Source organism: Panthera pardus, unplaced genomic scaffold (genome assembly GCF_024362965.1).
Source record: "Panthera pardus isolate Hobbes unplaced genomic scaffold, ASM2436296v1 HiC_scaffold_6, whole genome shotgun sequence".
NCBI lineage: Eukaryota > Metazoa > Chordata > Mammalia > Carnivora > Felidae > Panthera > Panthera pardus.
Window position 1 is genome coordinate 61,412,170 of NW_026526991.1, and position 22,920 is coordinate 61,435,089.

Sequence of the window (22,920 nt, forward strand, 5' to 3'; positions counted from 1 at the left end):
CAGCCCGGCCAACCTCAGTCAGCCCTCCAGCTGCTCCAGAGAAAGAGAGGCCTTCACCCTGCCCTGCCTTGGCGGAAGGAGGCCTTCAGTGCAAGGTGGGGCCGGTGCGCCCTACCCTGCGGGTCTGAGTCATATAGGCCCTGGCCTCGGCCAAGCCCCTGGTTCTATCCCTGGGGCGGTGCGTCCCCTGGGGAGGAAGCTCAGGGCCTCGGCAGCCCGGGATGCCGGCGCGCGCGATGGCGGGCGCCACGGCCTCTTTCTTAGTTAACTGTTACCCACTGGAGACGCCAGTGCTTCTCCACGCTTCACCGCTCGCCCAATAGTTTTCCTCAGCATGGAGAAAAAATTAAAATAACTCCCTGAAGAAAATTACACATTTTATTTGAGAGAGAGAGAGAGAGTGAGAGATTGAGAGAGGAGCCGAGTTGGTGCTAGGCTGGGCAGACTGCTGTGTGCTAGTCATGGAGAGACACTACGGGCGCCCTAACCTGGCCTGAGTGCAGGGCGAAGGTAAGGGTACAGCGACGGGTGCAGTTCAATAATCATTTGTCCAGACCTCCTACGTGCTAGGCATGGGGTGAGGAGAGGCTCCTGGGTTTAAAAAAAAAAAAAAAAAAAAAAAAAAAAAAGACAGATGGATAGCTTAGGCAGTGGGATGCAGAGAAGTCAGTCCTTATAATAAATCCAAGGAGCATCAGCATTAATAATCATAAATATTCCCCTTGCCCCTCCCCAGAGTCTCTCTGCTCCCTTTCCCTCTTGGCTGCTATAGCAGTCTTCTAGCCCAGCTCCTGAACCGCACCCTCCCCCAGTGTGGGGGGCCTAGGCTTGGCTCCAGGAAATCACCCCGTTGTGGGAGGCAGGAGAGGAAATGCAGTAAAGTTTTATGGACCCTTCCCACATTTGTTTCTCCTATAAAGTACTTCCTCCCCCATCCCATCCCAGGAGCCTGGGGCAGAGCAGAGCCTGGGCCTCAGCCAGCCTCGGGCACCACCTGAATTATCTGCCTTTCCCCCTTCCCCTTAGCCCACCCTCCCCCTCCACACAAAATCCCAGAGACTGAGACAAATGATGGCAAACAGACAGGACTCAGGCACCAGTCTATGCAGCTCCTTTCCCAGCTAATTGTCCTGCATAGCCTTAGGCCCTAGAAGTGGGGAAGCAGTCAGAACATTTCCTGCCAGGCAGGTACCCTGTAGATTGCCCTCCCTGCTCCCATCTCCCCCAGTATCATAAAAAGCTAAGACACATTTCCTCCAACTCCCCCACACCCCCTTCACCAAGCAGTACCAACTCTTCCTGCGGATGTTTCTGGGACCAAATGGGCCCCTGGACTGAAGGCTCAGCCCTCCCTCGATGTCCAGCGAGGCCCCTCAGGGACCCCCTGGCCCTGGGAGAGATCTTCAGAGGTATCACGGAGCCACCAGTCCCTGCAAATTAGCTCTGGCAAGCAGTGGAGGCTGCTGCCAGTCTAGAGACCTCAGATCCAGCCAGCCAAGGTGGGAACGGGGTGCAGAGGCCTGCAAGCCTCGGAGAGCCACAGCAGGGAAAAAGCCAGTACAGACTGCCTAGGTGCCCTCCCCTTTCTCCAGAGGCCCTTCTGGGAACCAGGGATCTGGAAAGGAGCTCACTTTCACCTTCCTCTTCTCAATACCCCTAGAAGCTCCTAAGAATTCTTAAAAAAAAAAAAAAAAAAAAAAAGAGGCTGAAAGGCCGTGGGCCTCCCCTATACCCCAGAGCCCACTTAGACACTTTTACCCAATACATGCCCCAAACAGAGAGGCACTGCTGCATCTTTAGTCCTGTTCTCTCTTTGTCTTTATTTGATATGACAAAATATAGTTTCAGGAAAGACCTGGAGTCAATAAATAGTTGGACAACAGCAAGGGGGCAAGAGGGCACAGAAAGTCGTGGCAGGGACTACTGGGCAGCCAGGAGCCTCTAGGACTGCTTGCTGGGGTCCAGTGGCAAGGAACCCCAATAGTTGAGCTAGCTAATGGTCTGTGGCGGGGGTGGGGTGGGGAGGACCTGAGAGGACATGCAGAGGGCGCAGGCTGGAGAGGTTACCGGGCTTAGGGATGGGGGAGAAGGTTTGGAGAGCCGAGGGCAACCGAGGGGACCCTAGGCGGACCTACAGCCATTCCCCCCTTTCATATGCAAATCATTTAAAAACCGAACAAGGAGTTTAGTCGCTACAACGAAGCACCCCGAGTCTGGCGCCGGACTCCGCCAGGCACAACCACTCTCACCAGCCCGCAGCCCGCAGCCCGCAGCCGCCTGGCTAGCCTAAGCCAGGAACAAAGGAGAGGGGAGGCTGGAGGGTCGGGGCGCGGGGCCTGGGGCGCCCGCAAGGCCGACCTTAACTCCGGCAGGCCGCTCTGGGGCTGGAAGCCTGAGAGGCGGCCCAGGCCAGGGTTCCTTCGGCACCAGCCGGTATACCACAGCCCTCTGGAGAGCCCGTGCGGAGCTTGCCCTGGGCCCCCCCCCCCCCGGTGCTAAGCAGAACTGAGGGGAGTCCGGGCAGCGCGGGCAGCCCCGCGGGAACCTGGGGTCGGTGGGGATGCGGAATGCCAAGGAAAAGCGCTTTTGTCTGTGAGGCCCGGGAGCCGGTGCTGCAGCCCCCGCCCTTGCCCCAAAATATAGAGAGCGGAAAACCGAAAAGGAAAGGCGCAGGGACCAAAGCGGGCTCAGGGCGCTATCTGCGGGCCTCCCCGCTGCCTCTAAAGGGCCTCTTTGCTTTTCATTTTGGAATCTTTCTTCCACTTCATCCTGCGGTTCTGGAACCAGATCTTGATCTGTCTCTCGTTGAGACACAAGTTGTTGGCGATCTCTATGCGCCTGCGGCGAGTGAGGTAGCGGTTAAAGTGGAATTCTTTTTCCAGTTCCAGAGTCTGGTAGCGCGTGTAACTGGTTCGGGACCGCTTGCCGTCCGTCTCTGGAATATAAACCCCCCCAAGCCAGGAAGGGGTGAATAGCGTGCAGCGCCCCAGCGTCCCGACCCCAGCCCAGGCCCCCACCCGCGGCCGGAGGGAGAGGAGGCGAGCAGGGCAGGAGAGGCCCAGCGGGCCGCAGGCGGGCCCGGCCCAGCCCAGCCTAGCCCAGCCTAGCCCCGGGAGAGGCGCCTCCGCCCTGGCAGGAAACTTTCCGCCGCAGCCTTCACTCAGCAAGCCGGAGGGGCTGAGGGGGTTGGGGGGAGAGGGAGACCCAGGCTCGGACCGAACAATAAGCACCCTCGAGATCCGAGCACCGGGGACCCCCCTCCCGCCCCTCCCGGAGTCGCTGGAATCCTCCGGAGCGGCCAGCGCCGGCCGAGCCGGCTCCACAGGGGAGGGAGGGAGGGAGCCGCGGGGGGATCCCCGCTCTGGAGCCCCGCGCTCCTCACCCTTCAGATCCCTCTATTTTTTTAACTCCCTCCCTCTCCCCCCAAAATTGAATATTGCCTTTTATACACGTTTTGTTCCTATGATCCAATTATGTCGTCGTAAATTTGGGCGCACACAGCCTCTAAGCCTTTTAGTGGACAGTTTTACGAGCCATTGATGCCTGGATCGTAAAATTTATGGCCGCAGGTTTTTTTTCTTTATTTGCCCCGCATGGCCTATAAAACCCAGGCGGACCCGAGCGCGCAAAATGAAGTCCTAAAGTTTACCGTGGCTCATGTGCAGTTTGGTCATCCACGGGTAAATCTGTGGCGGGGCCGGTGGCTGGCTCAGTCCGGCGGGCTGCCCTGTCTGCGCCTGCTCCTCTTTGATCTCCCCACTGCTCTTAGCTCGCTCCTCCAGCGCTGGGCGAGCCGCCTTCTGACTGTACATCCCGGGGTTCAGAGGAGCCGCTTCATCTCTGCCCAGAGCGTGTCCCGGAGCGGCCGCGGCGCTGCAGGCGGGGCGGTCGGGGTGAGCCCGGGGGTTGGCAGCCATGTCTACCCCGTGGAGAGAGTTGGAAGGCGCAGGCGGTGGGAAAGTGATGCTTAAGTCCAATCCACCGTAGCAGTACCTGGATGCCTGCACCTCTGAGGCCGATCCATAGTTCCCACAAGTTTGCATGTTATAGGCAGGGATATTGGGGCTCTGCTTATAGAATGAATTGGCTACGTAGGAGCTCATGGCGGGGAGGGCCCAAAAAAAATTTCTGCACCCTTTTTGATTAAGGGTGATTTGTGACTCTTTGAAGTTGAGGGGTTTTTTGTTCTCCAAAGTGCACAATTTATAGGTGGAGATATCTCTTTCTTTATCCTATGCGCTCTTCCCAAATAAGGGAGCCTTAAATAGAGTCACGTGACTCGAGCGGCCACTCATAAATTTGGCTTGATGACCTCCGGGAGGTTAGTGATGGAAGCCGGCGAAACGCATCTTGATATGTTGGCAAAGCCCAACCAAGGGGGAGAGGGAGTGAGAGAGAAAGAGAGAGAGAAGGGGGAGAAAAAAAATGGTTCTTGGAATTGGGGGGTAGCCGGGACAACGAGCCCACAGCGACACCTGGTGCCTACTTGGAGGAATTGCAGCCTGGCTTCTCGCCTCGCCTTCAGACCGCTGAATTTTCTACCCTGTAGAGGAGAAGCTGGTTGTTGCTGCAACAAACCCTTGAAATGGCCTTTTAAATTGTGTTTAATTTTAAGAAAAGATGAGGCCTCATTTAGGATACAAAAACTAACGGATATCTCAGTCCTCCCCACCCCCAGAGCCTTTCAATCTCCAAAAATGGCTGAGGAAAGGAGATTGGGGGGGGGGGGGGGAGGGGGAATCTGCCCAGGCTGGAGATCCCAGGGGATTTATCTCAGTTTCTCTAAACTAAGTGTCGAAGTCCCTCTTCTTGGAGGCCCCAAGGCCCTGCTACTGCTGAGGAGGCGACTGTCAGCATGGGGAAGTGAACCCAGTCCCTGGAGAGGTGGACAGGATGTCCAGAGAAGGAGGGGTCCTGGATGGGCAGAACTGGATGGGGGGAGGGGGGGGTTTGAGGGTCACAAATCCGAGAGTCCTGGGAACTCTGGGATGATCCTGGAGGTGAGGATACAGGGGGAGTTGGGTAGACCTCACCATGTTTGGACTCCAGAGTGGCAAAAGGCAATTCTGTGTGTGTGTGTGTGTGTGTGTGTGTGTGTGTGTGTGTAACCAGACACAATGGGCTTGGAGGACTGCTCTGTATCCCTATGCATGATCCTCATGTGGTACCTTTGCCAGATATTTGAGATAGAAAATAGATGTTAATTGAGGGCATAAAGAAGCAAGATTCAAGCTTCCACAAATATATGAGCATGGCAGAGGAAAAGGCCTGTTTTGTGCCCTTTTTGGAAAATGCCTCTGTAACAGGTTTTCCAGGGACCTAGATTCAGAAGGTCCACAGGAGAGCAATTTCTGAGCTATTTGGAGGCGTGTAAAGGACCTGGCTGGGGGTGGGGGATGGGGGAGGTGGGCAGGTCAGGCGCCTGGGCAACCTTCACAGCCTGTGGCCAGGGGCTCCGCAGCCATTCGGCCCCTTTCCGAACCCCCTCCCCTAGCCCCAAGTCTTATTCTTTCTTGCCTGCCTCTCCCCAGGAAATCCCCGCCCCTGCCAGGAGAAGCCCCCCTCCTGCCCCCCCGCTGGCGGAGGCGCTGGAGGGGGCGCTGGCGGGGATCTGGAAGGTCTGGAAAACTCTGGCGGATTTTTTCCCTCCGGGAGACCCCCTCACCACCTCACCCCCTAGGTCCACTCAGGTTTCTCTGTCTGGGCTTAAGGAGAGAAGGCCTGAGCTGGGGAAAGGGTTAGGGTAGGGTCTGGCTGCGCTCCTCACTCGCCGAGTTTGAGGGGAGAAGAAGGAGGAAGGAAGCAGATTGGGACTGGGGTTGTAAGGAAGAAGGAATTTTGTCCCAGCCCTGTCAGGAGTCCCAGAGCAGGCTCAGTTTCCAGGCTTTCTTTTTCGAGATGTCCTTGAATCGCTCAATCCCTGCGGAAGGGCTCAAATCCCGCGGTCTTCTCTTTCCCCTCGGCTCTCCGCCTCCGCCACGTTTCGCAACAGTCGGCCTGGCGCGGGCCCGGGGGGCTGCTAGCGCCGCGCCCCCCATCCTCACTCCCAGAAGTGGACGGGAGAGGCCCTGGTGCCTGGAGAATGCTTCTTTTCAGGCCCTTGGGGGCTCGGGGTTCAGAAGCCGAGGACCCCAGACTACCACAGGCTGGAAGAAAGGCCTGTGTGCGGCTGGAGACCAATCCGAGCAACCGGGTTTCTCCCCCCACCCCCAACGAGATCCTATGCAGCCTTTTTTTTTTTTTTTTTTTTTTTTTTTTTTTTTTTTTTTTGCGGGGTGAGTGTGTTGCTCCGCTGGGAAGCCCAGAGAGGCCTCCCAGCTCCCCCAGCACGTCCACCAGGAGAGCGGGGAGGCCCCGGCTCTGCGCCCAGCTCCCGGGAAAGGCGAGCGCAGGGGGCTGGGGGCTTGCAGGCGGCGGGCGGACGCGGGAGCGCTCGGAGCCTGCTCCAACTTTCACCCCAGGCCGGCGGGCGAGCGAATTAACAGAAATCCCAATATAAACTTTTAAAAATAATATCAGTTTTATTAAATATTCGAGAACGGATCCAGAGGTCGGATTTATACAGGAGGGTAACACGAGGGGGATTTTTTTTAATTTATTTTGTTTTCTCCTACTGGCTAAACAAACGTCATTCACTTTTTTTTTCTCTCTTTTTGTAATTTTCCCTCTTTTTTTTCCCCTTTTAAGATGGGATTGAAACACGGACGGTGCTAAACATAAATATAAATACAGAGACCACAAATACAGCTAAAAATATTCACACAGAAACGGTCACAGTTTGTAATATGCCATTATGACCCCCAGGATTCTTTAAATACAATTTGCCTGGGCTGGGCATTTGCTGGGGCAGAGGGGCCGGGCAGGGGCTGCGGGGAGGCCCTGGGGGTTGCTGTGGGGCCAAGACGCGCTCTCCTTGGGCCTCCCGCCCTCCCCGGCTGCCAGGCCGGGCCCTGAGGCCCCGGAGCCGAGGCCCCGGCCCCGGGAGCCAGCTCTCCGCGCAGGGGCGGGGGTGGGGGCGCCGAGGGGGTGGGAGGCCAAGTCCTCATTTGGAAGGAGATCTGTGGAGCTGAAGCGAGGTTCAGGGACGGAGCCCCCAAGGCCTGGGCGGGGGAAGGGGCCTGCAGAGGAGCCGAGAAAGGAGCTAGCGAGGGAGCAGGAGGAGGAGGCGCGTGGTGAAAGAGAGTTTGTGCGGTGAGGGAGGGGTCCAGAGTTGACTTTCAGGTCCATATTTGACTCCCTAATTTTGTTTTAGGGAGTCAAAACGCATCAATTGTGCCAGTGATAAATATAGAGGGTGTGATTAGGAGGGAATTGGGGGGGAGCAAGGGAGAAGGAGAGAGAGGGGTGGCAGGGACAGTTCTGGTCACTCTTTCTGCTTCTCCTCCTCTGTCTCTTCCCGCTTTTCCTCTTTTCCGCCCAGGCTGTCGGCCGCGGCCCCTCCGCCGCCCCCTGAGAGCGTGGACGTGAGATTAGATTCTTTTTTCCACTTCATCCGGCGGTTCTGGAACCAGATTTTGATCTGTCGCTCGGTCAGGCAGAGCGCGTTGGCGATCTCGATGCGCCGGCGCCGCGTTAGGTAGCGATTGAAGTGAAATTCCTTCTCCAGTTCCAGGGTCTGGTACCGCGAGTAGATCTGGCGACCGCGCCTCCGGTCCGCTCCATAGCCGACCCCTAGAGATCCGGGCACAAAACACACTAAAAACAATCAGCAAGGCATCCTCCGTAGACGATTTAGCCTAGCAAAGTCCTGACCCTCCCAACTTGGCCAGCAGCTGACGGGCCCCCTCAGACTCCAGCCTTCTCCCTTTTGCCCTGCCCCACCCCCACTGGGGGTTCAGCCAGGATCCCAACTTCATTCAGTCCCCCACCGTATGTGGGTGGGTGAGTGTCCCAAAGAAAGGGGGGGGGCAAGAATCAGGCAGAAAGCTGTAAGTCTAAAAACTGGTTTTTGAAAAATCCCAAATACTGGGGATGAGGGCCCCATTTCTCAACGACTGGGCTCCCCCACTTCCCCAAGCACCCTAGCTCCTTGGAAACTTCTCCCCACTTCTCTGCCTCCTACTCTCCCCCTCCTTTCTCCTCAGCCTGACTCGACTTTGGGGGGCTCCCCTACCCTTTGCCCCCTCCCCTCATACCCTGCCCTGTTCCTGCCCCCTCAGCCTGGAGCCCTCCAATGCGTCAGGGGCCGAGGGGGCCAGGCCCCTGCGAGCAAGCGGGAGGCGAGCAGAGGGGGCAGAAGAGGGGGCCCTGTCTCGGCGTCGGCGAGGAGACGAGCGTGATTGTTTTTATGGGGCCATAAAAAACTCTCTCCGCCCGTTCTTCTAGGGAAGCCGGTCATAAAGCCAGTTCAGTTTATTTAATTTATATCTCGGAGCTGTAAAACTCACCACTGTGCGAATTCATTCGCTGCATCCAGGGGTAAATCTGGATACTGGCTTTCTGGTCCTGGGGCGCAGTCCTGCCCTGCTCAGAACTAAAATCCTGAGCGATTGAGGTCTGTGTGTTATGTCCTAAGGTGTTTTGTCTGCAGTTTGAGAGCATGTCTTTCTCCTGGTAAAAGGAATTAGATCCATAGTCATACGGCCCCCGGCTGGAACTGAACACGACATTCTCCTGTGGCGAATAAAAGGGAGTCGAGTAGATCCGGTTCTGGGCAACGGCTGCTCCATAGGTCGAGAAATGCCTCACTGGATCATAGGCGGTGGAATTGAGGGCGACGTTGGGGAGGACGTCCTGGCCCCCGGCGAGGTGGCAGGATAAGGAAGGGTTAGTGAAGTAGGAATTCATCCCTTTGCCTTTACCTGGTCGGGCTATGATTTCTTTAATATTTATTTCTGTCTCCAGTTTGTACTCGGAACTAGATGGTTATAGGGACGGCTCCAATCCAGGACAGACAAAATGACAAAGTCAGCTGACCCCCTTCCAGCCAATCGCAAGCCAGATGTCAAGAAGGGGGAAAAAAATCGCTTCTGCTTCTGTTGATTCCCTAGTTGAGACTAAGTGTGTGCTTTGAAAGTAAGACTTGGATTTCTTTTAAAAATATATATGTTAGGGAACTGATTTGGAGGTGAGAGAAGGGTGAATATGCATTAGCAGGGCCTTGGGGCCCAGGAAAGAGGGGCTACACTGCTAGGAAATCTCTAAGCTCCAGCTAACTTTACTGTGCTGTGGCTAGAGCCAGGGCTGGAGAAATCCCTCTATTTTCGATCCGATTTCATCGTTTGTATCTTCCCCCTTCTAAAATTACACCCTGATTTCTCCATGGGAAGAGCCCCTTCCCAGCTCAGGGGGGGAATCCCCAGAAATCCTGCAGGAAATCCTGCTTTGACCCTCCATGGAGTGAGTTCTCATCACTAAGCCAGGATTCCCCCACCCCAGTAATTAAAAAAAAAATCAAAAGTAGAAAGAAACTGCATAAAACGTGGCGCTCAGAAGAAGGAGAGTGTGGCTGGTAGGCTTAGGTGTAAGGGGGATGTAGGGAGTAAGTAAGTCTAAAGGGGGTAAGGATGAGACTTCAGGGTACAGTGGCGAGCTAAAGTGGGCAAAAGGGCCATGCATCCACTTCCTCTTCCTTTTAGCCTCCTTCTGCCTCTCAGAACCCCCTTTTTGGGGGGAAGCTGCTGCAGCATTTTGGTAGAAAAGGGAAAAATGTATGAAAATACAATAGAAAAAGAGAGAAAGGAGTAAAAGGTGGGAGAGAGAAAGGAAAATAAGGAAGAAGAAAGAACTCTGAGAATCTTTCTAGACACATCAACTCCTGTTTATGTTGGTGAGAATTTATGATTTGGAGCCAGGGAGGGCCGGTGGGGTAATTCACATAAGATCCAGGCAGAGAGACAAGGCTGGTGGGGCTCTGAAGGACAGTTAGCGTCTGGCAGGCTCGAGCCCCTACACAGGTCAGAAGCCCCTTGCCCCTGCCAAGGGAGGCACCCCTGGACCTGAGCCCTGGGGGCTTTGGAGATTCCAGCAAAGGGCTCCTGGGGAGCTCCCTCAAGGGCCAGCCACACCTGGTAGAGCCGGGCCTCTCAGCAGCCCCCACCCCCATTTTCTTTCCACCTTGGGGCCGAGAAAAAGGAAGGGAAGGTTAGGAAAAAGGCAGCTGAGTACGAGGCTTCTGAGGGAGCCGCAGTGGGCGAACTGAAACAGCGGAAGGTGTGCAGATGTGGGTTTTCTCCTGATTAATCCAAACTTAATTTGATATCGTGACATAGACTGAAAATGCTTTGAGTTGACAAAGAGGGGGCGGTGGGGCTAGCGAAGGAAGCAGTGGAAGCTCATATTTTTCTCTTCACCATTTTGGGGGGGGGGGGGTGGCTATAACAAGAACCCGGATGTCGCCGGATTTTATGATCTTTTCCTTCTGTGTAACAAAGCGGAGTAATCAATGGGTAGCAATAAAGCCATAAACGGGACTACGCTGGGAAAAAACTCGTTTATTCATCTTCTGTAACGTTAAGGTTTCCCTGGAGTGTCGCTAGGGGGGAAAAATAAAGTTTCGAACCCAAAAGCAGACAGTGTGTAGGAGCTGGTGGAGACAACATGTTAGTTAATACATGAACCTCGTTAGGGGATTGAGGAGTCTCCCTGTCTGACAGTTTGTGTTGGCTCTTAAAAATACAGCCCCAAACCTTCAGAAAGGAGGGAAATTTGCTGATATTTAAAAGGGTTAAGGGAAAGACCCCCATATTATAAAGGTTCCCCCTTGTGGACCATACTTTCTTCTACCCAGCAAGATAAAAGTGAAAGATTGAGGAGGGTTCCAATTTAAGAGGGAAATTCTGAGAGGAGTTGTCTCATTTGGGGGTGCCATGGCAGGTACATAAACACAGACACCAGCGTGACTTGATTTTTGCTCTACAATCCAGCTGTCCTCAAATTCATGGCATGCCTGGACAGAGGTTTTCAACAGCTGGCTGGGGCTCCAGGCCCCCTGGAGGGCAAAGAGGTAGAGTGAGAAGGAACTGGGGGTGGGGGGAAGACCCAGAGGGCTGAGCTAAGAAACAAGTCAGTGCACCCCTGGACACAAGTAGCCGCTCCCAGAGTTCCCAGCCTCATTTCTGCCCTGAGGGTAACAGTGTAACACATAGAACAGGCCGGAAGAGAGAATAAGTTCCCTCCTCCCCGCCCCCCCCCCCCATTTCAGAGAGAGATTGCTAGAGGGATAAATCATGTCAGTGATATTTCCTTCAAGATATTAAATTGTTGCAATGTACAACAAATTGAATGATGGAAGATAGGATGTCTTAATGAGGTTTCGTTTTCAATGAGTGTTGATTTTCTATGTATTTTTAAATCTCTTTTATGGGTGGGTGGGTGGGGGAGTGGGGGAAGGAAGGACCTTGGAAGAAAGAAGGGACTTCTAGGGAAGCATGTGCTGCAGCTCCCCAGCAAGGATGCCTGGCTTTCCTTGAGCCCTTCCTAAACAAAGTCTGGAGGGGAAAGGGGCCCCAAAGTTGGGGATAGTCTCATTTGGGGCCTAAAAGCAGTGGGCGCGGGGGTGGGCGACCTGAGGAGCAGAATGTAAGTCTCAGCCCCGGAAAGTTAAGTGTTTTATTACGTCCCTAAACAGAGGGCAGAGACTGAAAGGTCTCGCCGATTTATAATGAACAGAAACCAGCTGCTGAGGGAAAAAGGCAGAAATGCTAGAAGGGGGAGAGGAGGGGAAGCAGAAATACAAATAAATTCCCCCACTGCTTAAAGATTTTCAGCCAAATTAATTTCCAACATACTCTCCCCCATCACCTTCCATTCCTGAGAAAAGAAGCCTCCTTCTTTCAGTTGGATCTTTAATTATGCAGCTGAAATTTGCTGGAAGGATTCGCTCCAAGGGGGGAGAGCAGGTCAGATGAGCCCGATCTTCCCTCCATTGGATTATATTTTCCTTTTCTCATCTTACGTTAATTTTATTTTTTTGGCAAAAGAATGACTGTCTATGGGGGGATAGCTGGGACTTGGGTTTTTCTAAATATATTTATATTTTCCTGTTAAATTTGTCTGAAAACAATTATGGAAACTCATCAGCAGAAGCAAGAACAGATGTTTTATTAAAACTGCAGTTGAGCTCTGTAAATATGCACAAGTCCTGGGAGGGGTTGGGGGGGGGACTTGTTCTTTGTTTCTATAAAACAAGCCTAGAGCAATCAGAGAACACCCCCATCAGGCCCGCAGGTCTCCGAGTTGCTCTGCCCCTTGGGCCTCCGGAATCAGGCATTCCGAGGGGGTTTGGCGGCGAAAACAGATTTTCACTTTCGGAGCTGTAATTAGTGGATTCGAAACAGAATTCAAAAAACACAGTACAGGAATAAAGGGGGAGCGTTGCCGCTCGCTGCTCCAGTCCCCCTATCTCCCCAGCCCAAAACACATGCTTTTCATGAGCGCTAATTATAGGAGAGGGACCTTCTGCAGGCGCCATGGGCCTGCATGGGGGGCAGTCACTGGCCTGGAGTCCCCAAGGCTATGGGGTGCTCTGGAGGCTGGGCACTTGAAGGTTTCTCAGAACGAGTCAAGCGCTCCTACCCCAGCCTGAACCTGCTCCAGGCCAGGGGCTGGAGGCCCGGGGCAGCTCTGAACTGGGGAGAGGATAGGTGTGACTGGACTCTGGCTGGGAAGGGGTTCGTGGGCAGGCCTCATCTTGCCTGCCTTTGCTTTCCACTCTGCTCTGGGAAATATATTAATTTCTTGGGGAAGGGGATCTGAAGTGAGAGGGATGAGGTCTGGAATTTTTGCTGGACGGTCTTTTCCAGAGGTCCCGGTTAGTTTGTGTTCTGCCAGTCTTCTCTCTCTCCCTAGATCCCCCACTTCTGCGCAGATGTCTGTGACTCACCCAGCCTCGCACACAGATACACACACTCCCTTTCGGGCTGCCCGCGCGCCACAACTATAGCTCGCGCCTCCGGAGGCTGCTCAACGACCTGGACACCGGGGCCGCCAGGACTCAGCGCTCGGCCTGGGCGCTTGGCTGCCTGGAAGCCTCTGCAGCTGCCGGACCCACCCCTGCCAATTCTCAATTCTGAGAGCAGGGGAAGAGCGGTTGCCCCACCAGCCCCTTGTGTGCCACTGGGCAAGGGCCGAAATCCCTCTTGCAGAGAAACCCCAGTTTCAATAATTGTTCAGCTCACCTTACAATTGCACTGTTTGGTTAAGGCTTTGCTGTTCTAGAGTGGTTGCTCAGTTGGCCCGACTGGCTTATGATTAGAATTCTTTCAATTGAAAAATTGAAAAATAAATCCTACTCCAAATGTCTAGTGTTTTGCGTATAAGTTCCTTTGATCTCCACAGAATCCGGAGTAAAAGGATTGCAAAAAGAGAGTCTCCAAGTCTGCCAGAGAACCTGAATGCGGCAAACTGGGTTGGCTTGGGGACACCAAAGCATAGCTCACTCAAGGAGCCTCCAGTTTCTGCCAGATATGCTCCGGGGAAGTTGTCTGAGCGCATGCCTCCCCATGCACACACTGCATTCCAAAACAGAACGTTCCTCCTCCTTTCAAAGTTCAGGCATGGAGACACTTGGAGAAAAGCGAAATTTGACACATCCAACCCGGAAATGGATCCCATTTGGGGGTGCTGATATTCTGGGGACAGGGCCCAGGCTGGCCAGCTGAATGGAGTTGGGGGTCAGCAGGGAGGGGAGAAGGAGGAAGAGGCCAGATGGGGCATGTCAAGTGCCTGAGAACTGCCCCAAACACCTCTGAGGCCTGGGCTGGCAATTCCTCTTTAGAGCTAAGAGGCTGAGAGGCTGCCCAAGCTGCTTTTGCTTTATTTGCAATTAAGCAGAGAAGAAAGGTACATGCAGAGGCTCTGCTAACTCACGTCCTATTTTCTCTCCTCCCTCTCTCTTTCCAGATTTCTTACTGACCTTTCTTTACCACCACACCACTAGGCCGACACAAGCTCCCACAATGCCATTTGTTTAGCTTCTCAATTCACTTCACTAACTGAAGGTTAAAAAGGAAAATAGATCCCAAGCATCTCTGTCCCATCCCACTCAGCCCTGAGCCCCTTTGGGCTCCCTTTGGAAGAAATCATTTCTGGCTTTTGGGGGCCTGGCCCCCAAGCATCCCACCTCTGTCCCAAGCAGCTGAATACCAGCTGAGGAGAGGGCCTTTGGACACAGTATCTCATCCCGGCTGGGCATGGGGAGGGAACTCAGATGCTGAGTGACATTTCAGGGCGGAAAAGCAAGTGGCCCTGGTTGGCCCAGGAGGAAGAATGAGAATCTAGAATATTAAGAATATTTTTGGCCCCCAGAATGAGGCCAAAGGATCCTCAAATTCCTGGCTTCTCATATCCCCTCCCCACTAAGCACTGCTTGGACCCACTTTGTTGGTTTATGAGCATTGTAAAATTCAGGAGCATGGCATTTATGACGTCACAGTGAGTTGTCATGAGGAAATTGTAAATGTCATATAAGTTATATACAGTAGGAGTTTTGTGTGTGGGGGGGTGTGCCCTGACTTTTTTTTTTTTTTCCTTTTCCCTTTTCCCCTGGCGTAAGTTCTCCCAGTTGAAAATAAAATGTTATTATGTTCTGGAACAATAAGCCAACAATGAAACATCGTCCTCATTTCCCTATAAATAATTTTATCCTTTATTGTTTGCAGATCTGAGAGAACCATTTAATCTGCACTGGCGAAAAGAGAGAGAGAGATGGGGAGGGGGGAATTAATTTCAGAAACGAGAATATTACTTACTTCGATGATACTCTTTTAGATTTGATAGCCAGGAGCAAGATTAGAGGCAAACAGCGGCCTCTCCGACTCTATACCTGGCGGGATTGGAGATTTATAGGATCTTTAGCGAAGGGGCAATTTAATTTTGTAGGATTTGCTTAAATTCACTGCTATTTTGGGGGGCTGAGGAGAAGGGAGGGTGAGGGGAGAGTGACAACACTTTATCTAGTTTTATGCATCCGCCAACATTACCCTGATTTAAAACCCAACAACCTGTGTCTCAGGGAAAACTCCTGCAGAAAGGAGTGGAGGAGTGGGGTAAGGGGGGCTCGGCTTCCTCAATGACTGTGGCCCCCTTAACCAAGCAGTTGCCAAGGGGAAAGAAGAAAAGCCGGAGGCGAGGGGAGGGCAGCTCTAAGTCTCTCCACCACCAGGACACCCGGAGGTTTATGGTGTCCCCATAATTCCCCCAACCCTATAAACAGCTGCCCTATTTTAGGCCGATTTCTGCTTCGTCCCCTGGGAAAGAGAGAGTGAGGGAGGAGGTAATGGCCGGAGCAGGGTGCCGGAAAGGGGAGGGAGCAGAGGATAGCGCCGCACTTTGTTCTCCTGGGTGAGTTTGCTGGTTTGGCGGGTTTCTGACGCAGGGTGGCAGCAGACAAAACAAGTAAACAACTCACAGACACAATAAACAGGGGCGGCTGCAGCCACAGCGGCAGAGGCCGGGGGGGCTGCGTAAGGGGCACAATTTGGGGGTCATGTCACTCCAGCACCCACGGGTGGCCGAGGTCCAAAAGCCCAAGGCTGCCCCCAGCGCTGGCAGGAGAAGGTGGAAGAAGGCTGCATGTCTCGGCACCCGGCACCCGCAGCGTGTCTGGACAGGAGTCTTGGGAGGAACCTGATTGCCTAGGGAGTGGAGGAAAGCCCCACTAGCCCCTTTCCTGTTCTTACTTTCTTTCAAGAGCTTTTCACGGACATTTATATTCTCCCCTGCTCTGTCTTTTCGGGGCCCCAAAAGGGAGGAAGGCTAAGAAAGGAGGCTGTTAATTCCCAGCCCCGGGCCACACTCAGTGCCCCAGGCCCACAGGCAGCTAGACCCAGTTTCTTCTCCGGCTCTGCCGGTCAGTCTTCGCCCCGCTTCGGTAGGTAGCTGAGAGAATTAAAACGAAATCTCACCCGTAACCGGATCTGCCTATTTGGGAAGCGTAGAGAGCCCCTAATCTGCCCCCCAGACAACGCAGGCAAATCTGGGGTCCGGTGAGCAGGGGCAAGAGCAGGGATAGATGTTCACCGCACCCCTAACCCATTCTGTCTCGCCTTCTCCACCAGCCTTTTCAAACAGCTTCCCCAGACTACTTCCCAGAGGCCACCTTATTAACTAGCCACTCAGATCTCCTTTGCTGTCCCAGCAATGCTTCAGGCACCAGGGCCTAGCCGAGTGCTCAGAACTGCTCAAACGTCCACCTTACCCACGAAAACACGAAAAGAGCTTCCCACAAAACTCTCACTTTCAACACAACAGTGTTCCCCTGGTAAACAGCCTCTGAGTTGGGGAAGTTTGGGGGGGAAGTGTGGAGAGAAAGCCGAAGGGATTCAATATTTCCCTGGCCCAGCTGCTTGGACTGTGAAGGCAATAAGGTCTGAGAGAGCCTTTGTGGCATCCGTTGGTTACTGGAACCCGCATACTCCGATTCCAGCGTGCACACATTTGCAGGAGAGCATGCCCAGAGAGCCTTCTTGGTGCACCCAGTGCCTCCTTGAGCCCAATCCCATCTAACAAAATTTTGCATGCACATAAAACGGTGTTTGAGCGAGTATAAGCATGGTAATATACAATTAACCACCGACGAAACATGAGTCTGTATATATTCACGCATAAGTCAGAGTCTGTACATTTGAGCCTGTATATAATAAGTGTATAAAGCTACCAAGCCTGGTTTTTGCAACACAACAGCCAACCCAACAAGGCCGCCTTCTCCAAACAAGGGTGCATTCTTCGTGGGGATCACAACTGTCAGACCCAGGGGGAGAAAGGGTTTGCTCTGCCCATTTCTCCTTAGCTAGGAACTGGTGCATGAAATACAGTCCATGGCAGGGCTGACAAAGCCTAGAAGGGGCAGGCCTGAGGTGCCCAAAGAGGGGAACGCTAGGGGCCCTGGGCTCCGGGGAGTGTTGCCAGAACCTGACCCACAGATTCAGTGCCTCTGCCCAGCCTTCGTCCTGGGCGTCCTGGGCGTGTGCAGAGTCCTTGAGCCAGATTCTAGTCTCAGCCACCCTGGCTATTATTAGATAATCACACCAGTGCTTTCCTGCACTAAGGACCACATTTACAGGGAATCTGACCTGCAAGGAGGCTGGGGGTTGCCACTGGTGGCCCCTCTTGTGCTTCTGTTTGAGCACCAGGAGGGAGAGAAAGAAGGGAAAGAAAATCGAAAGTAAGGAGGGAAGGAAGGGGCTGGCGTTTGGGGCTGGATTTATCCCCTGGCCAGACTAGAAAACTGGAAAACCAGGATCAGTCACTGCTGCTATGCTTTCTCTGCATCCCTCTGTCTCATGAGGAGGATCTAGGGGGTGAAGGACGTGGGGGCCTGCAGGACCCTAGCCAGGAAGGGACAGAAAATCAATTGATAAAAATATTATATAAGGACACCTCGGATGCAGCCGTTAACCCGTCACCCATGAACCCAGCACCCTGAAATTTCGCCAGCAGCACATCTGTTTAGATCCCTGTAGGCCGAGATAAATACCCCAGCCTTACCCAGGCCCAACCCTCCGAAGGGAGGGGGCCCCTCTAATATCCCAGGTGAATCTCCACTGTCCTGAGTGGCCTTCCCCGGAAACTGTTTTCCTCGGGGGGGCAAACAAAGGAGACTCGCGCCCCCCCCCCAGTCAGTGCGGCCATCGGCGGCGGGGCAGGGGTGGGGGGCAGACAGCGGGGGCAGACAAAATACAGGCGAAAGAGAGAAATAGAGGCCTCACCGGTCGGCGGTTCCCACATTACGCCAGGAGAAAGGCTCCCATTTTCAGGCCTCCAGGGCCCCTCCAATGGCCCACCGCACTCCCCTTGCCCTTCTCAGGTCCCACAGACACGGGGTCTCGCGGCCGCGGCCTGGTACCCGGGGCGTCAGCCCCGGGGCCGCGCTGGAGCGGCGGGAGAGCGCGCGGCAGCCTGAGCAGGCGGCGGGCTGGGCCCATTTGGGGAGAGCCAAGCGCTTTTCTCGATCGTAAACAAGGAACGCGAAATTAGCCCCTCGGCAGACGCCTCTGCCGACACACAAGTCCTATTGAGGGGGGGAGTGAAAGGGGGAGAGAAAATGCCATTTCTTCCCCCGGGAGAATACCTCAGAGGCCTTTATGTCGGATATGAAACGGGAATTTTGGGGGGGCAGCAGAGGAAGGGAAGGGGATTGTGGGGGGAGGGGAGAGAAGATTCACCATCAACTCGGACCCAAGGGGTTTGATTTGAAAGCAGGCGAATTATGTTTTTTAAGAATTTGATAAAAACAGGTTCTCCCTCCCACCCCCCCCCCCCCGACCCCCAGGCGACGGGTCAGGGTTTAAACAGGAAATTGAGGAGCGTTCCCCTCCCCCACTGGGGCTTGGCGGAGAAGCCCAGTCGAGCCACGAGAGAGAGGACTGGAGGTGGGGGGCAGCTCTTAGCTCGGACTGAAGGTGAGTCTGGCCCCCAGACTCTCAAACCTCTCCAAGGAAAAAGCGCTTCCCCTCCCCCAGCTCTGGGGTGTGTCTGCCTGGGTGTGTAAGCGTTTGTGTGTGCATCGCCCTTTATAAACAGAAGCTCACACATATAGGGGCCGCCTCAGACCCAGGCCAGGCAGCAGGGCGGGGTCATATATCAAACTGCAACACATTCAGGGCCACGTACATTTGGAAGAAATTAAGCCACTGTGTTATGAAACCATATGTGTCGGGTTAAGACCATACAACACGCCATTAGCACCAATTATTAGGAAGATCCCGAGCGCCCAGGACCCTCCGGGCCGCCCAATTCTGACGTCCCTACCCCATGAGCCAGCCGCGCCTGGAGTCCTCACTGCCTCCACTCACCCAAGAAGCCCCGCCAGCGAGACCTAGGCCTGTCCCCACCCAGCCTGGGGCCTCCCCAATTCCCACCTCCGCCCCAGACTAGGCAGATCCTAGCCCAGGGCAGCCAGGCGAGGCGGGTGAAGCAGCCCAGTGGGTATCCCTGGTGCGGTGGCCGCGGTGGAGGGTGGGGGACGCTGGGCCGGGTGAGAGAAGGCAGATTGGCCCCTTTTCTCCAAGCACAAGATGGCTTTTGAGTACCGCGTCCCCCACCCCCACCCATCCACCCATCCACCCGCAGTGCAGGGCACCTCCCATCTTTCGGTCCGCTCGAGTGGGGGCGGGAGCTGGGGGTGGGCAGACGCACTCCCCTCCGCTGACGCGCACCAGCCAACAGCCTCCCCCCTAATTGCCAATTAACAGGCCCCGCCGTCAGCCTAGCTGCGCTCTCTTCCTGCTCCGCAGCCCGGCCCTGGGCCCGCACTGCGCATGTGTGAGCTCTAGCGGCAGCGCTCTCCGGGAGGGAGGGGGCTGCGGGCAAGGAGGGGGCGCCGGAAAGTTTGTTTGGGGGTTGGGGGGCTGACTTTGCTTAGGGGGCAATGGTTACAGCCTACAGGTTCTCTCTCTTGCCCTGGAGTTTGAGCTTCCGGGCCCCCTCCATCCCAGTCCTATTAGCCAAGAGGCCGCGGATCTATAATAGGTAAGGACAGGGTGGGCATAAGGCAGCGGGTCAGCGCACTAGACCCCGGCCTTGAGCCCCACAGGCGCAGTCCTCTTGCCCCCCAACCCCCAACTTCGGCGCACAGTGACATCAGGACAACAGACTTCCCACACTACCATATTACAGCTTAACCGCCCCCCCCCACTTTTCCTCCCCATAATTGCCCGCACGCCCACCCTCTCGCCAGCCCCCCTCTCCTCTCTAACCAAGACAAGCCGCTGCTGTCCTTATCTTGAAACCGCCACCCAGCTACGGACCATTAGTTACATATTTGAACCAATAAGGAAACACTTACCGGGCGCTGCTGTCACTCTCCCTCTCCCTCTCTCTCTCTGCCTCTCTCTCTCTCCCACTCTCTCTTTCTCGTCTTCCCTTATTCTGTGCCGCTGCCGAGCCTGTCTCAGCTCCACACACACATATATACTTTATATAAATTTAAAAATAAAAAAGAATAGTCCCAATGATCAAAAAGCCAAATAAAATTAAGGAGAGTTGCAAGAAGGGGGCAAGAGGGAAAGGTTGGGAGGGGAGGGGCGGAGGCATCTGCAGCTCCCTATCTCAACTCCTGCTCCCGCATTCCTCCTGCCCCTTGGGGGGCTAGAAGATCGGGAAGGGAGAGAGAGGTGCCCTCAACTCCTGCCCTTCCCCCCCCATCTTCCCTCCCCAGGTGCCCCCAGCTTCCGGCAACTCCACCTGGGAGAAAAAAAATTAAATGGGGGGAGAAAATAATTATTAATCAGATTAATAAAAAAAAAAATACTGGTAATGAAAGGAGCGCCCAGCGCAGGTTTCCCTGGCAATGGTTAGGCTCTTACAGGGAGGACTGTTCTGCGGAGCGCTCCGAACGGACAAACCACAATAAAAAGTTCACGTTCATGGATGGAATCCACATGACTTCTTGTGGCCAATCCAACTTGTGAGTCGATCGTAAACTTTTATTACTCAGCTGTAAATTTTCTGCAAACAACCGGGAATGCGATGCATTTGTGTAGCGTGTGCAAATGGGCGCCGCGGTCGCCATGTTTACCCAATTCTCTCGGAGAGGGAGCATCCCCCGACCCCCACCCCACCCCCACCCACCGCCCACTCCCCACGGGCCAGGCAGCTCCAGGCTAGCGCCGAAAGGGCAAAGGAGGGACGCGACAGGAGGAAAGGAAGGATTCTGGCGCTGAGTCGGCCGCCTCCCTTTGCCACACCGAATTTTAAATTTTTTTCTTAATAAATGGGGTATTAAGGTCGGATCTGGGGGAACCGAAGCTTTGCAAAGGTTTGTGCCATTGGTGGAGCAGTGACTGCTGAAGGGGTGAAGGGACTGAGCAGGGATGCGCTTCCTACTCCGACCGTTTTTTTTTTCTAGGAAGAGAACTACATCCTTCCCAGTGGGGAGCCCAGGCAGCCCCCCACTCCACCCTAAACGGGAACAGGAGACACACGCCGCTGGAAACCTCCTAGCCAAGCCTGACCTGGCCGTGTTCTGACGAGCGGAGAGGGTTTAGACCCATACTGGGCAGCCCTGCGGAGGCAGCAGGAGGGGTGAGAGTTGGGGGCGGCCTCCAGAACCCCCAAAGAGCCCGTCATCCTCAGGCTCCTTTCTCAGAGAAAATGACATTTTTCCTTCTCCAAGACTATCCCTGGTGTCAAGTCTCCTCAATTCCTAGGTTCAGAGGGCAGCTTATTCCCAATCTTTTTAGAATTGAAAATAAAATGAAGGTCCAAGATCTTGGTTCCCGCTTTTTTTTTTTTTCCTTGAGTGTAAGGCAGTTTGAAGCCTTTTCTGCCTTGTCAAGTGACCCACACCCACCTGCCTTTTTTCAGAAAAATTCTGGTGCCCCAGCAGCTGGGATACACCTTGGAGGCCCGGAAAAAAAAGAAACTTATCCTTCTCCAAATTCCACCTTCTGTGCTAGTTTCCAAGCACCCAAGGTGTCCCCCCACTTTCTCCAGACCCCTAATTTTGGCGATGAGTCCAATGTGGGGGAACCCAGAATAAATTCCCCCATAGAGATCATTTGCCAACCATTTGCAACCCAGCGGAGCCAACAGCCCAAGACTCTGCACCAGCTGGAGATTTGAAAGCCCAAAGCTCTCCCCTTGATCCTGCTTGGAGCTGGCACAGGGACTTCCAGGGCTGGGTGCCCCACCCCAACCAATAGGGGGTCCCTCATCCCCTCCCCAAACTTCCTCCCTCAGTGAGGGAAGCAGTTCCCTCAGCCGGATGCAGAGACCTAGTTTCTTTTACAAACCCACCCATAAATTTTATAACAGGTAGTTAAAAATTACGACAAGGAAGCTCTGGCCCAGCTTTTCACAATGGGCCACTGGAAGAATGGGACGGCACTGCGGCCTGCTCACGGGAAATTTTACTTCTAGTCTGTGGCACAACCTGTCCCGAGTTCACTCTAATTGGGGCCACGTAACTTTCTGCAGCCGTCAGGCAGCCAGTGGGGCGTCTCATTTGAGGAAGATGAGCCTGGGGAAGGCCAGTCAACTCTTTCACCCTAGGGTCCCCCCCCCCAAAGCCCTTTAGAGCACTCACTACCTCCCTCACCCCCCCACCCAGGTCCCCTGCAGGCCCACACCTCCCTTGGCCTCTGCAATGAAATGGGAGGGGAGATAGAATGCCGAGAATTAAAAAAAAAAAAAAAAATCCAGAGAAACGAATTTACCCCCCAACTTAATAGCTGCATTATCCCGTCTCTACGGTTGAGATTAGAATAATAAATTCAAGGCGAAATGAGCGAGATGCTTCAACTCAGCATTTTGAAAGATACTATTTTTCACAAATCACAAATAGCTTTCGGAAGCCACTTTGATTGGCTAATAAAAAAGTAAAGAATGGGAGAAAGTCCTATCTGCTGCAGCCGAATGGTCCCCATTCCGGTAATGGGACGGCGGGAGCATTTGGGAGGACGCGTTTCTAAAGAGAGCGCATCCCGCTCGCAATTAAGTTCCCCCATAAAACGGGTTTTACCTCCTTTTCTCTCCAAACGAGAAAAAAAGAGGCGGTGGGCAGAAGGGGTGGGGGAGCGGGTGCTGCAAGAACGGGCGGCTGGAGCTCTCTTGGTCTGGCCCACCCGAGGCTTTGCGTCTCAAGCGATGCCGGGCGCCAGACGCACCCCGCCCTCCGACGCCCGGCTTGGGGCCACGGGCATTGCTGAGAAGGCCAGGGATGAATGGGGGCATTGGGTGTGGGGAAAATTCGGCGAGGTCCTCCGGAGCCACTTAGTGTAGGGTTCAAGCAACTTGTCTACGGGGCCGGCGATGTTTATTAGAAGAAATCATAATGACACATTAAAAAATGAAACAGCCCGCGGCCGGCCCTCGGAGTCTGGAAGGGGCGCCCGTGGGAAGGCCTGAGGTCGGAGCGAAATGCTGTTTATTGGGGCCTCCCCGGTGGGTAGCCTGGGCCTCCCGCAGCAAGCGGGGTTACCTGGATGGCGCAGCGGCTCGCAGCAGGGACCCCAAGTTTCCAAAGATTTCCCCCAGAGC

The 22,920-nt window shown here is 54.3% G+C and overlaps 3 protein-coding genes and 1 long non-coding RNA gene across 6 annotated transcripts in view; 1 reads left to right on the forward strand and 3 right to left on the reverse strand.

The window, feature by feature from the left end:
* HOXC4 (homeobox C4) overlaps window positions 1-20,262 on the reverse strand; it is a 38,701-nt gene extending 18,439 nt beyond the window's left edge. The window contains exon 1 of the mRNA XM_053895927.1: window positions 19,727-20,262. The gene's annotated coding sequence lies outside the window, so the exon portion shown is untranslated. The remainder of the gene's footprint in view (window positions 1-19,726) is intronic.
* On the reverse strand, window positions 1,796-5,498 carry HOXC5 (homeobox C5). Its single transcript, XM_019419592.2, has 2 exons — window positions 3,650-5,498; window positions 1,796-2,935 (listed from the first exon to the last, which is right to left on the reverse strand). Exons 1-2 carry the CDS (start codon window positions 4,101-4,103, stop codon window positions 2,721-2,723), a joined length of 669 nt encoding a protein of 222 aa, XP_019275137.1. The 5' UTR covers window positions 4,104-5,498; the 3' UTR covers window positions 1,796-2,720.
* HOXC6 (homeobox C6) overlaps window positions 6,497-22,920 on the reverse strand; it is a 40,284-nt gene continuing 23,860 nt past the window's right edge. For 2 of the 3 annotated variants that reach the window (XM_053895929.1, XM_053895928.1), the window contains exons 2-3: window positions 8,388-8,733; window positions 6,497-7,695 (exon numbers count right to left, since the gene is read on the reverse strand). In XM_053895929.1, coding sequence (XP_053751904.1) covers window positions 7,364-7,695; window positions 8,388-8,541 — 486 coding nt within the window. In that variant the 5' untranslated portion in view covers window positions 8,542-8,733 and the 3' untranslated portion in view covers window positions 6,497-7,363. Of the gene's footprint in view, window positions 7,696-8,387; window positions 11,284-22,920 lie in introns of those variants that run through there. The other variant, XM_019440187.2, reaches the window with a different exon arrangement.
* Window positions 19,268-21,149, forward strand: LOC109249230 (uncharacterized). The gene is made up of 3 exons (XR_002072485.2): window positions 19,268-19,410; window positions 20,239-20,347; window positions 20,789-21,149. It is a non-coding gene; the product is annotated as an uncharacterized LOC109249230 (long non-coding RNA).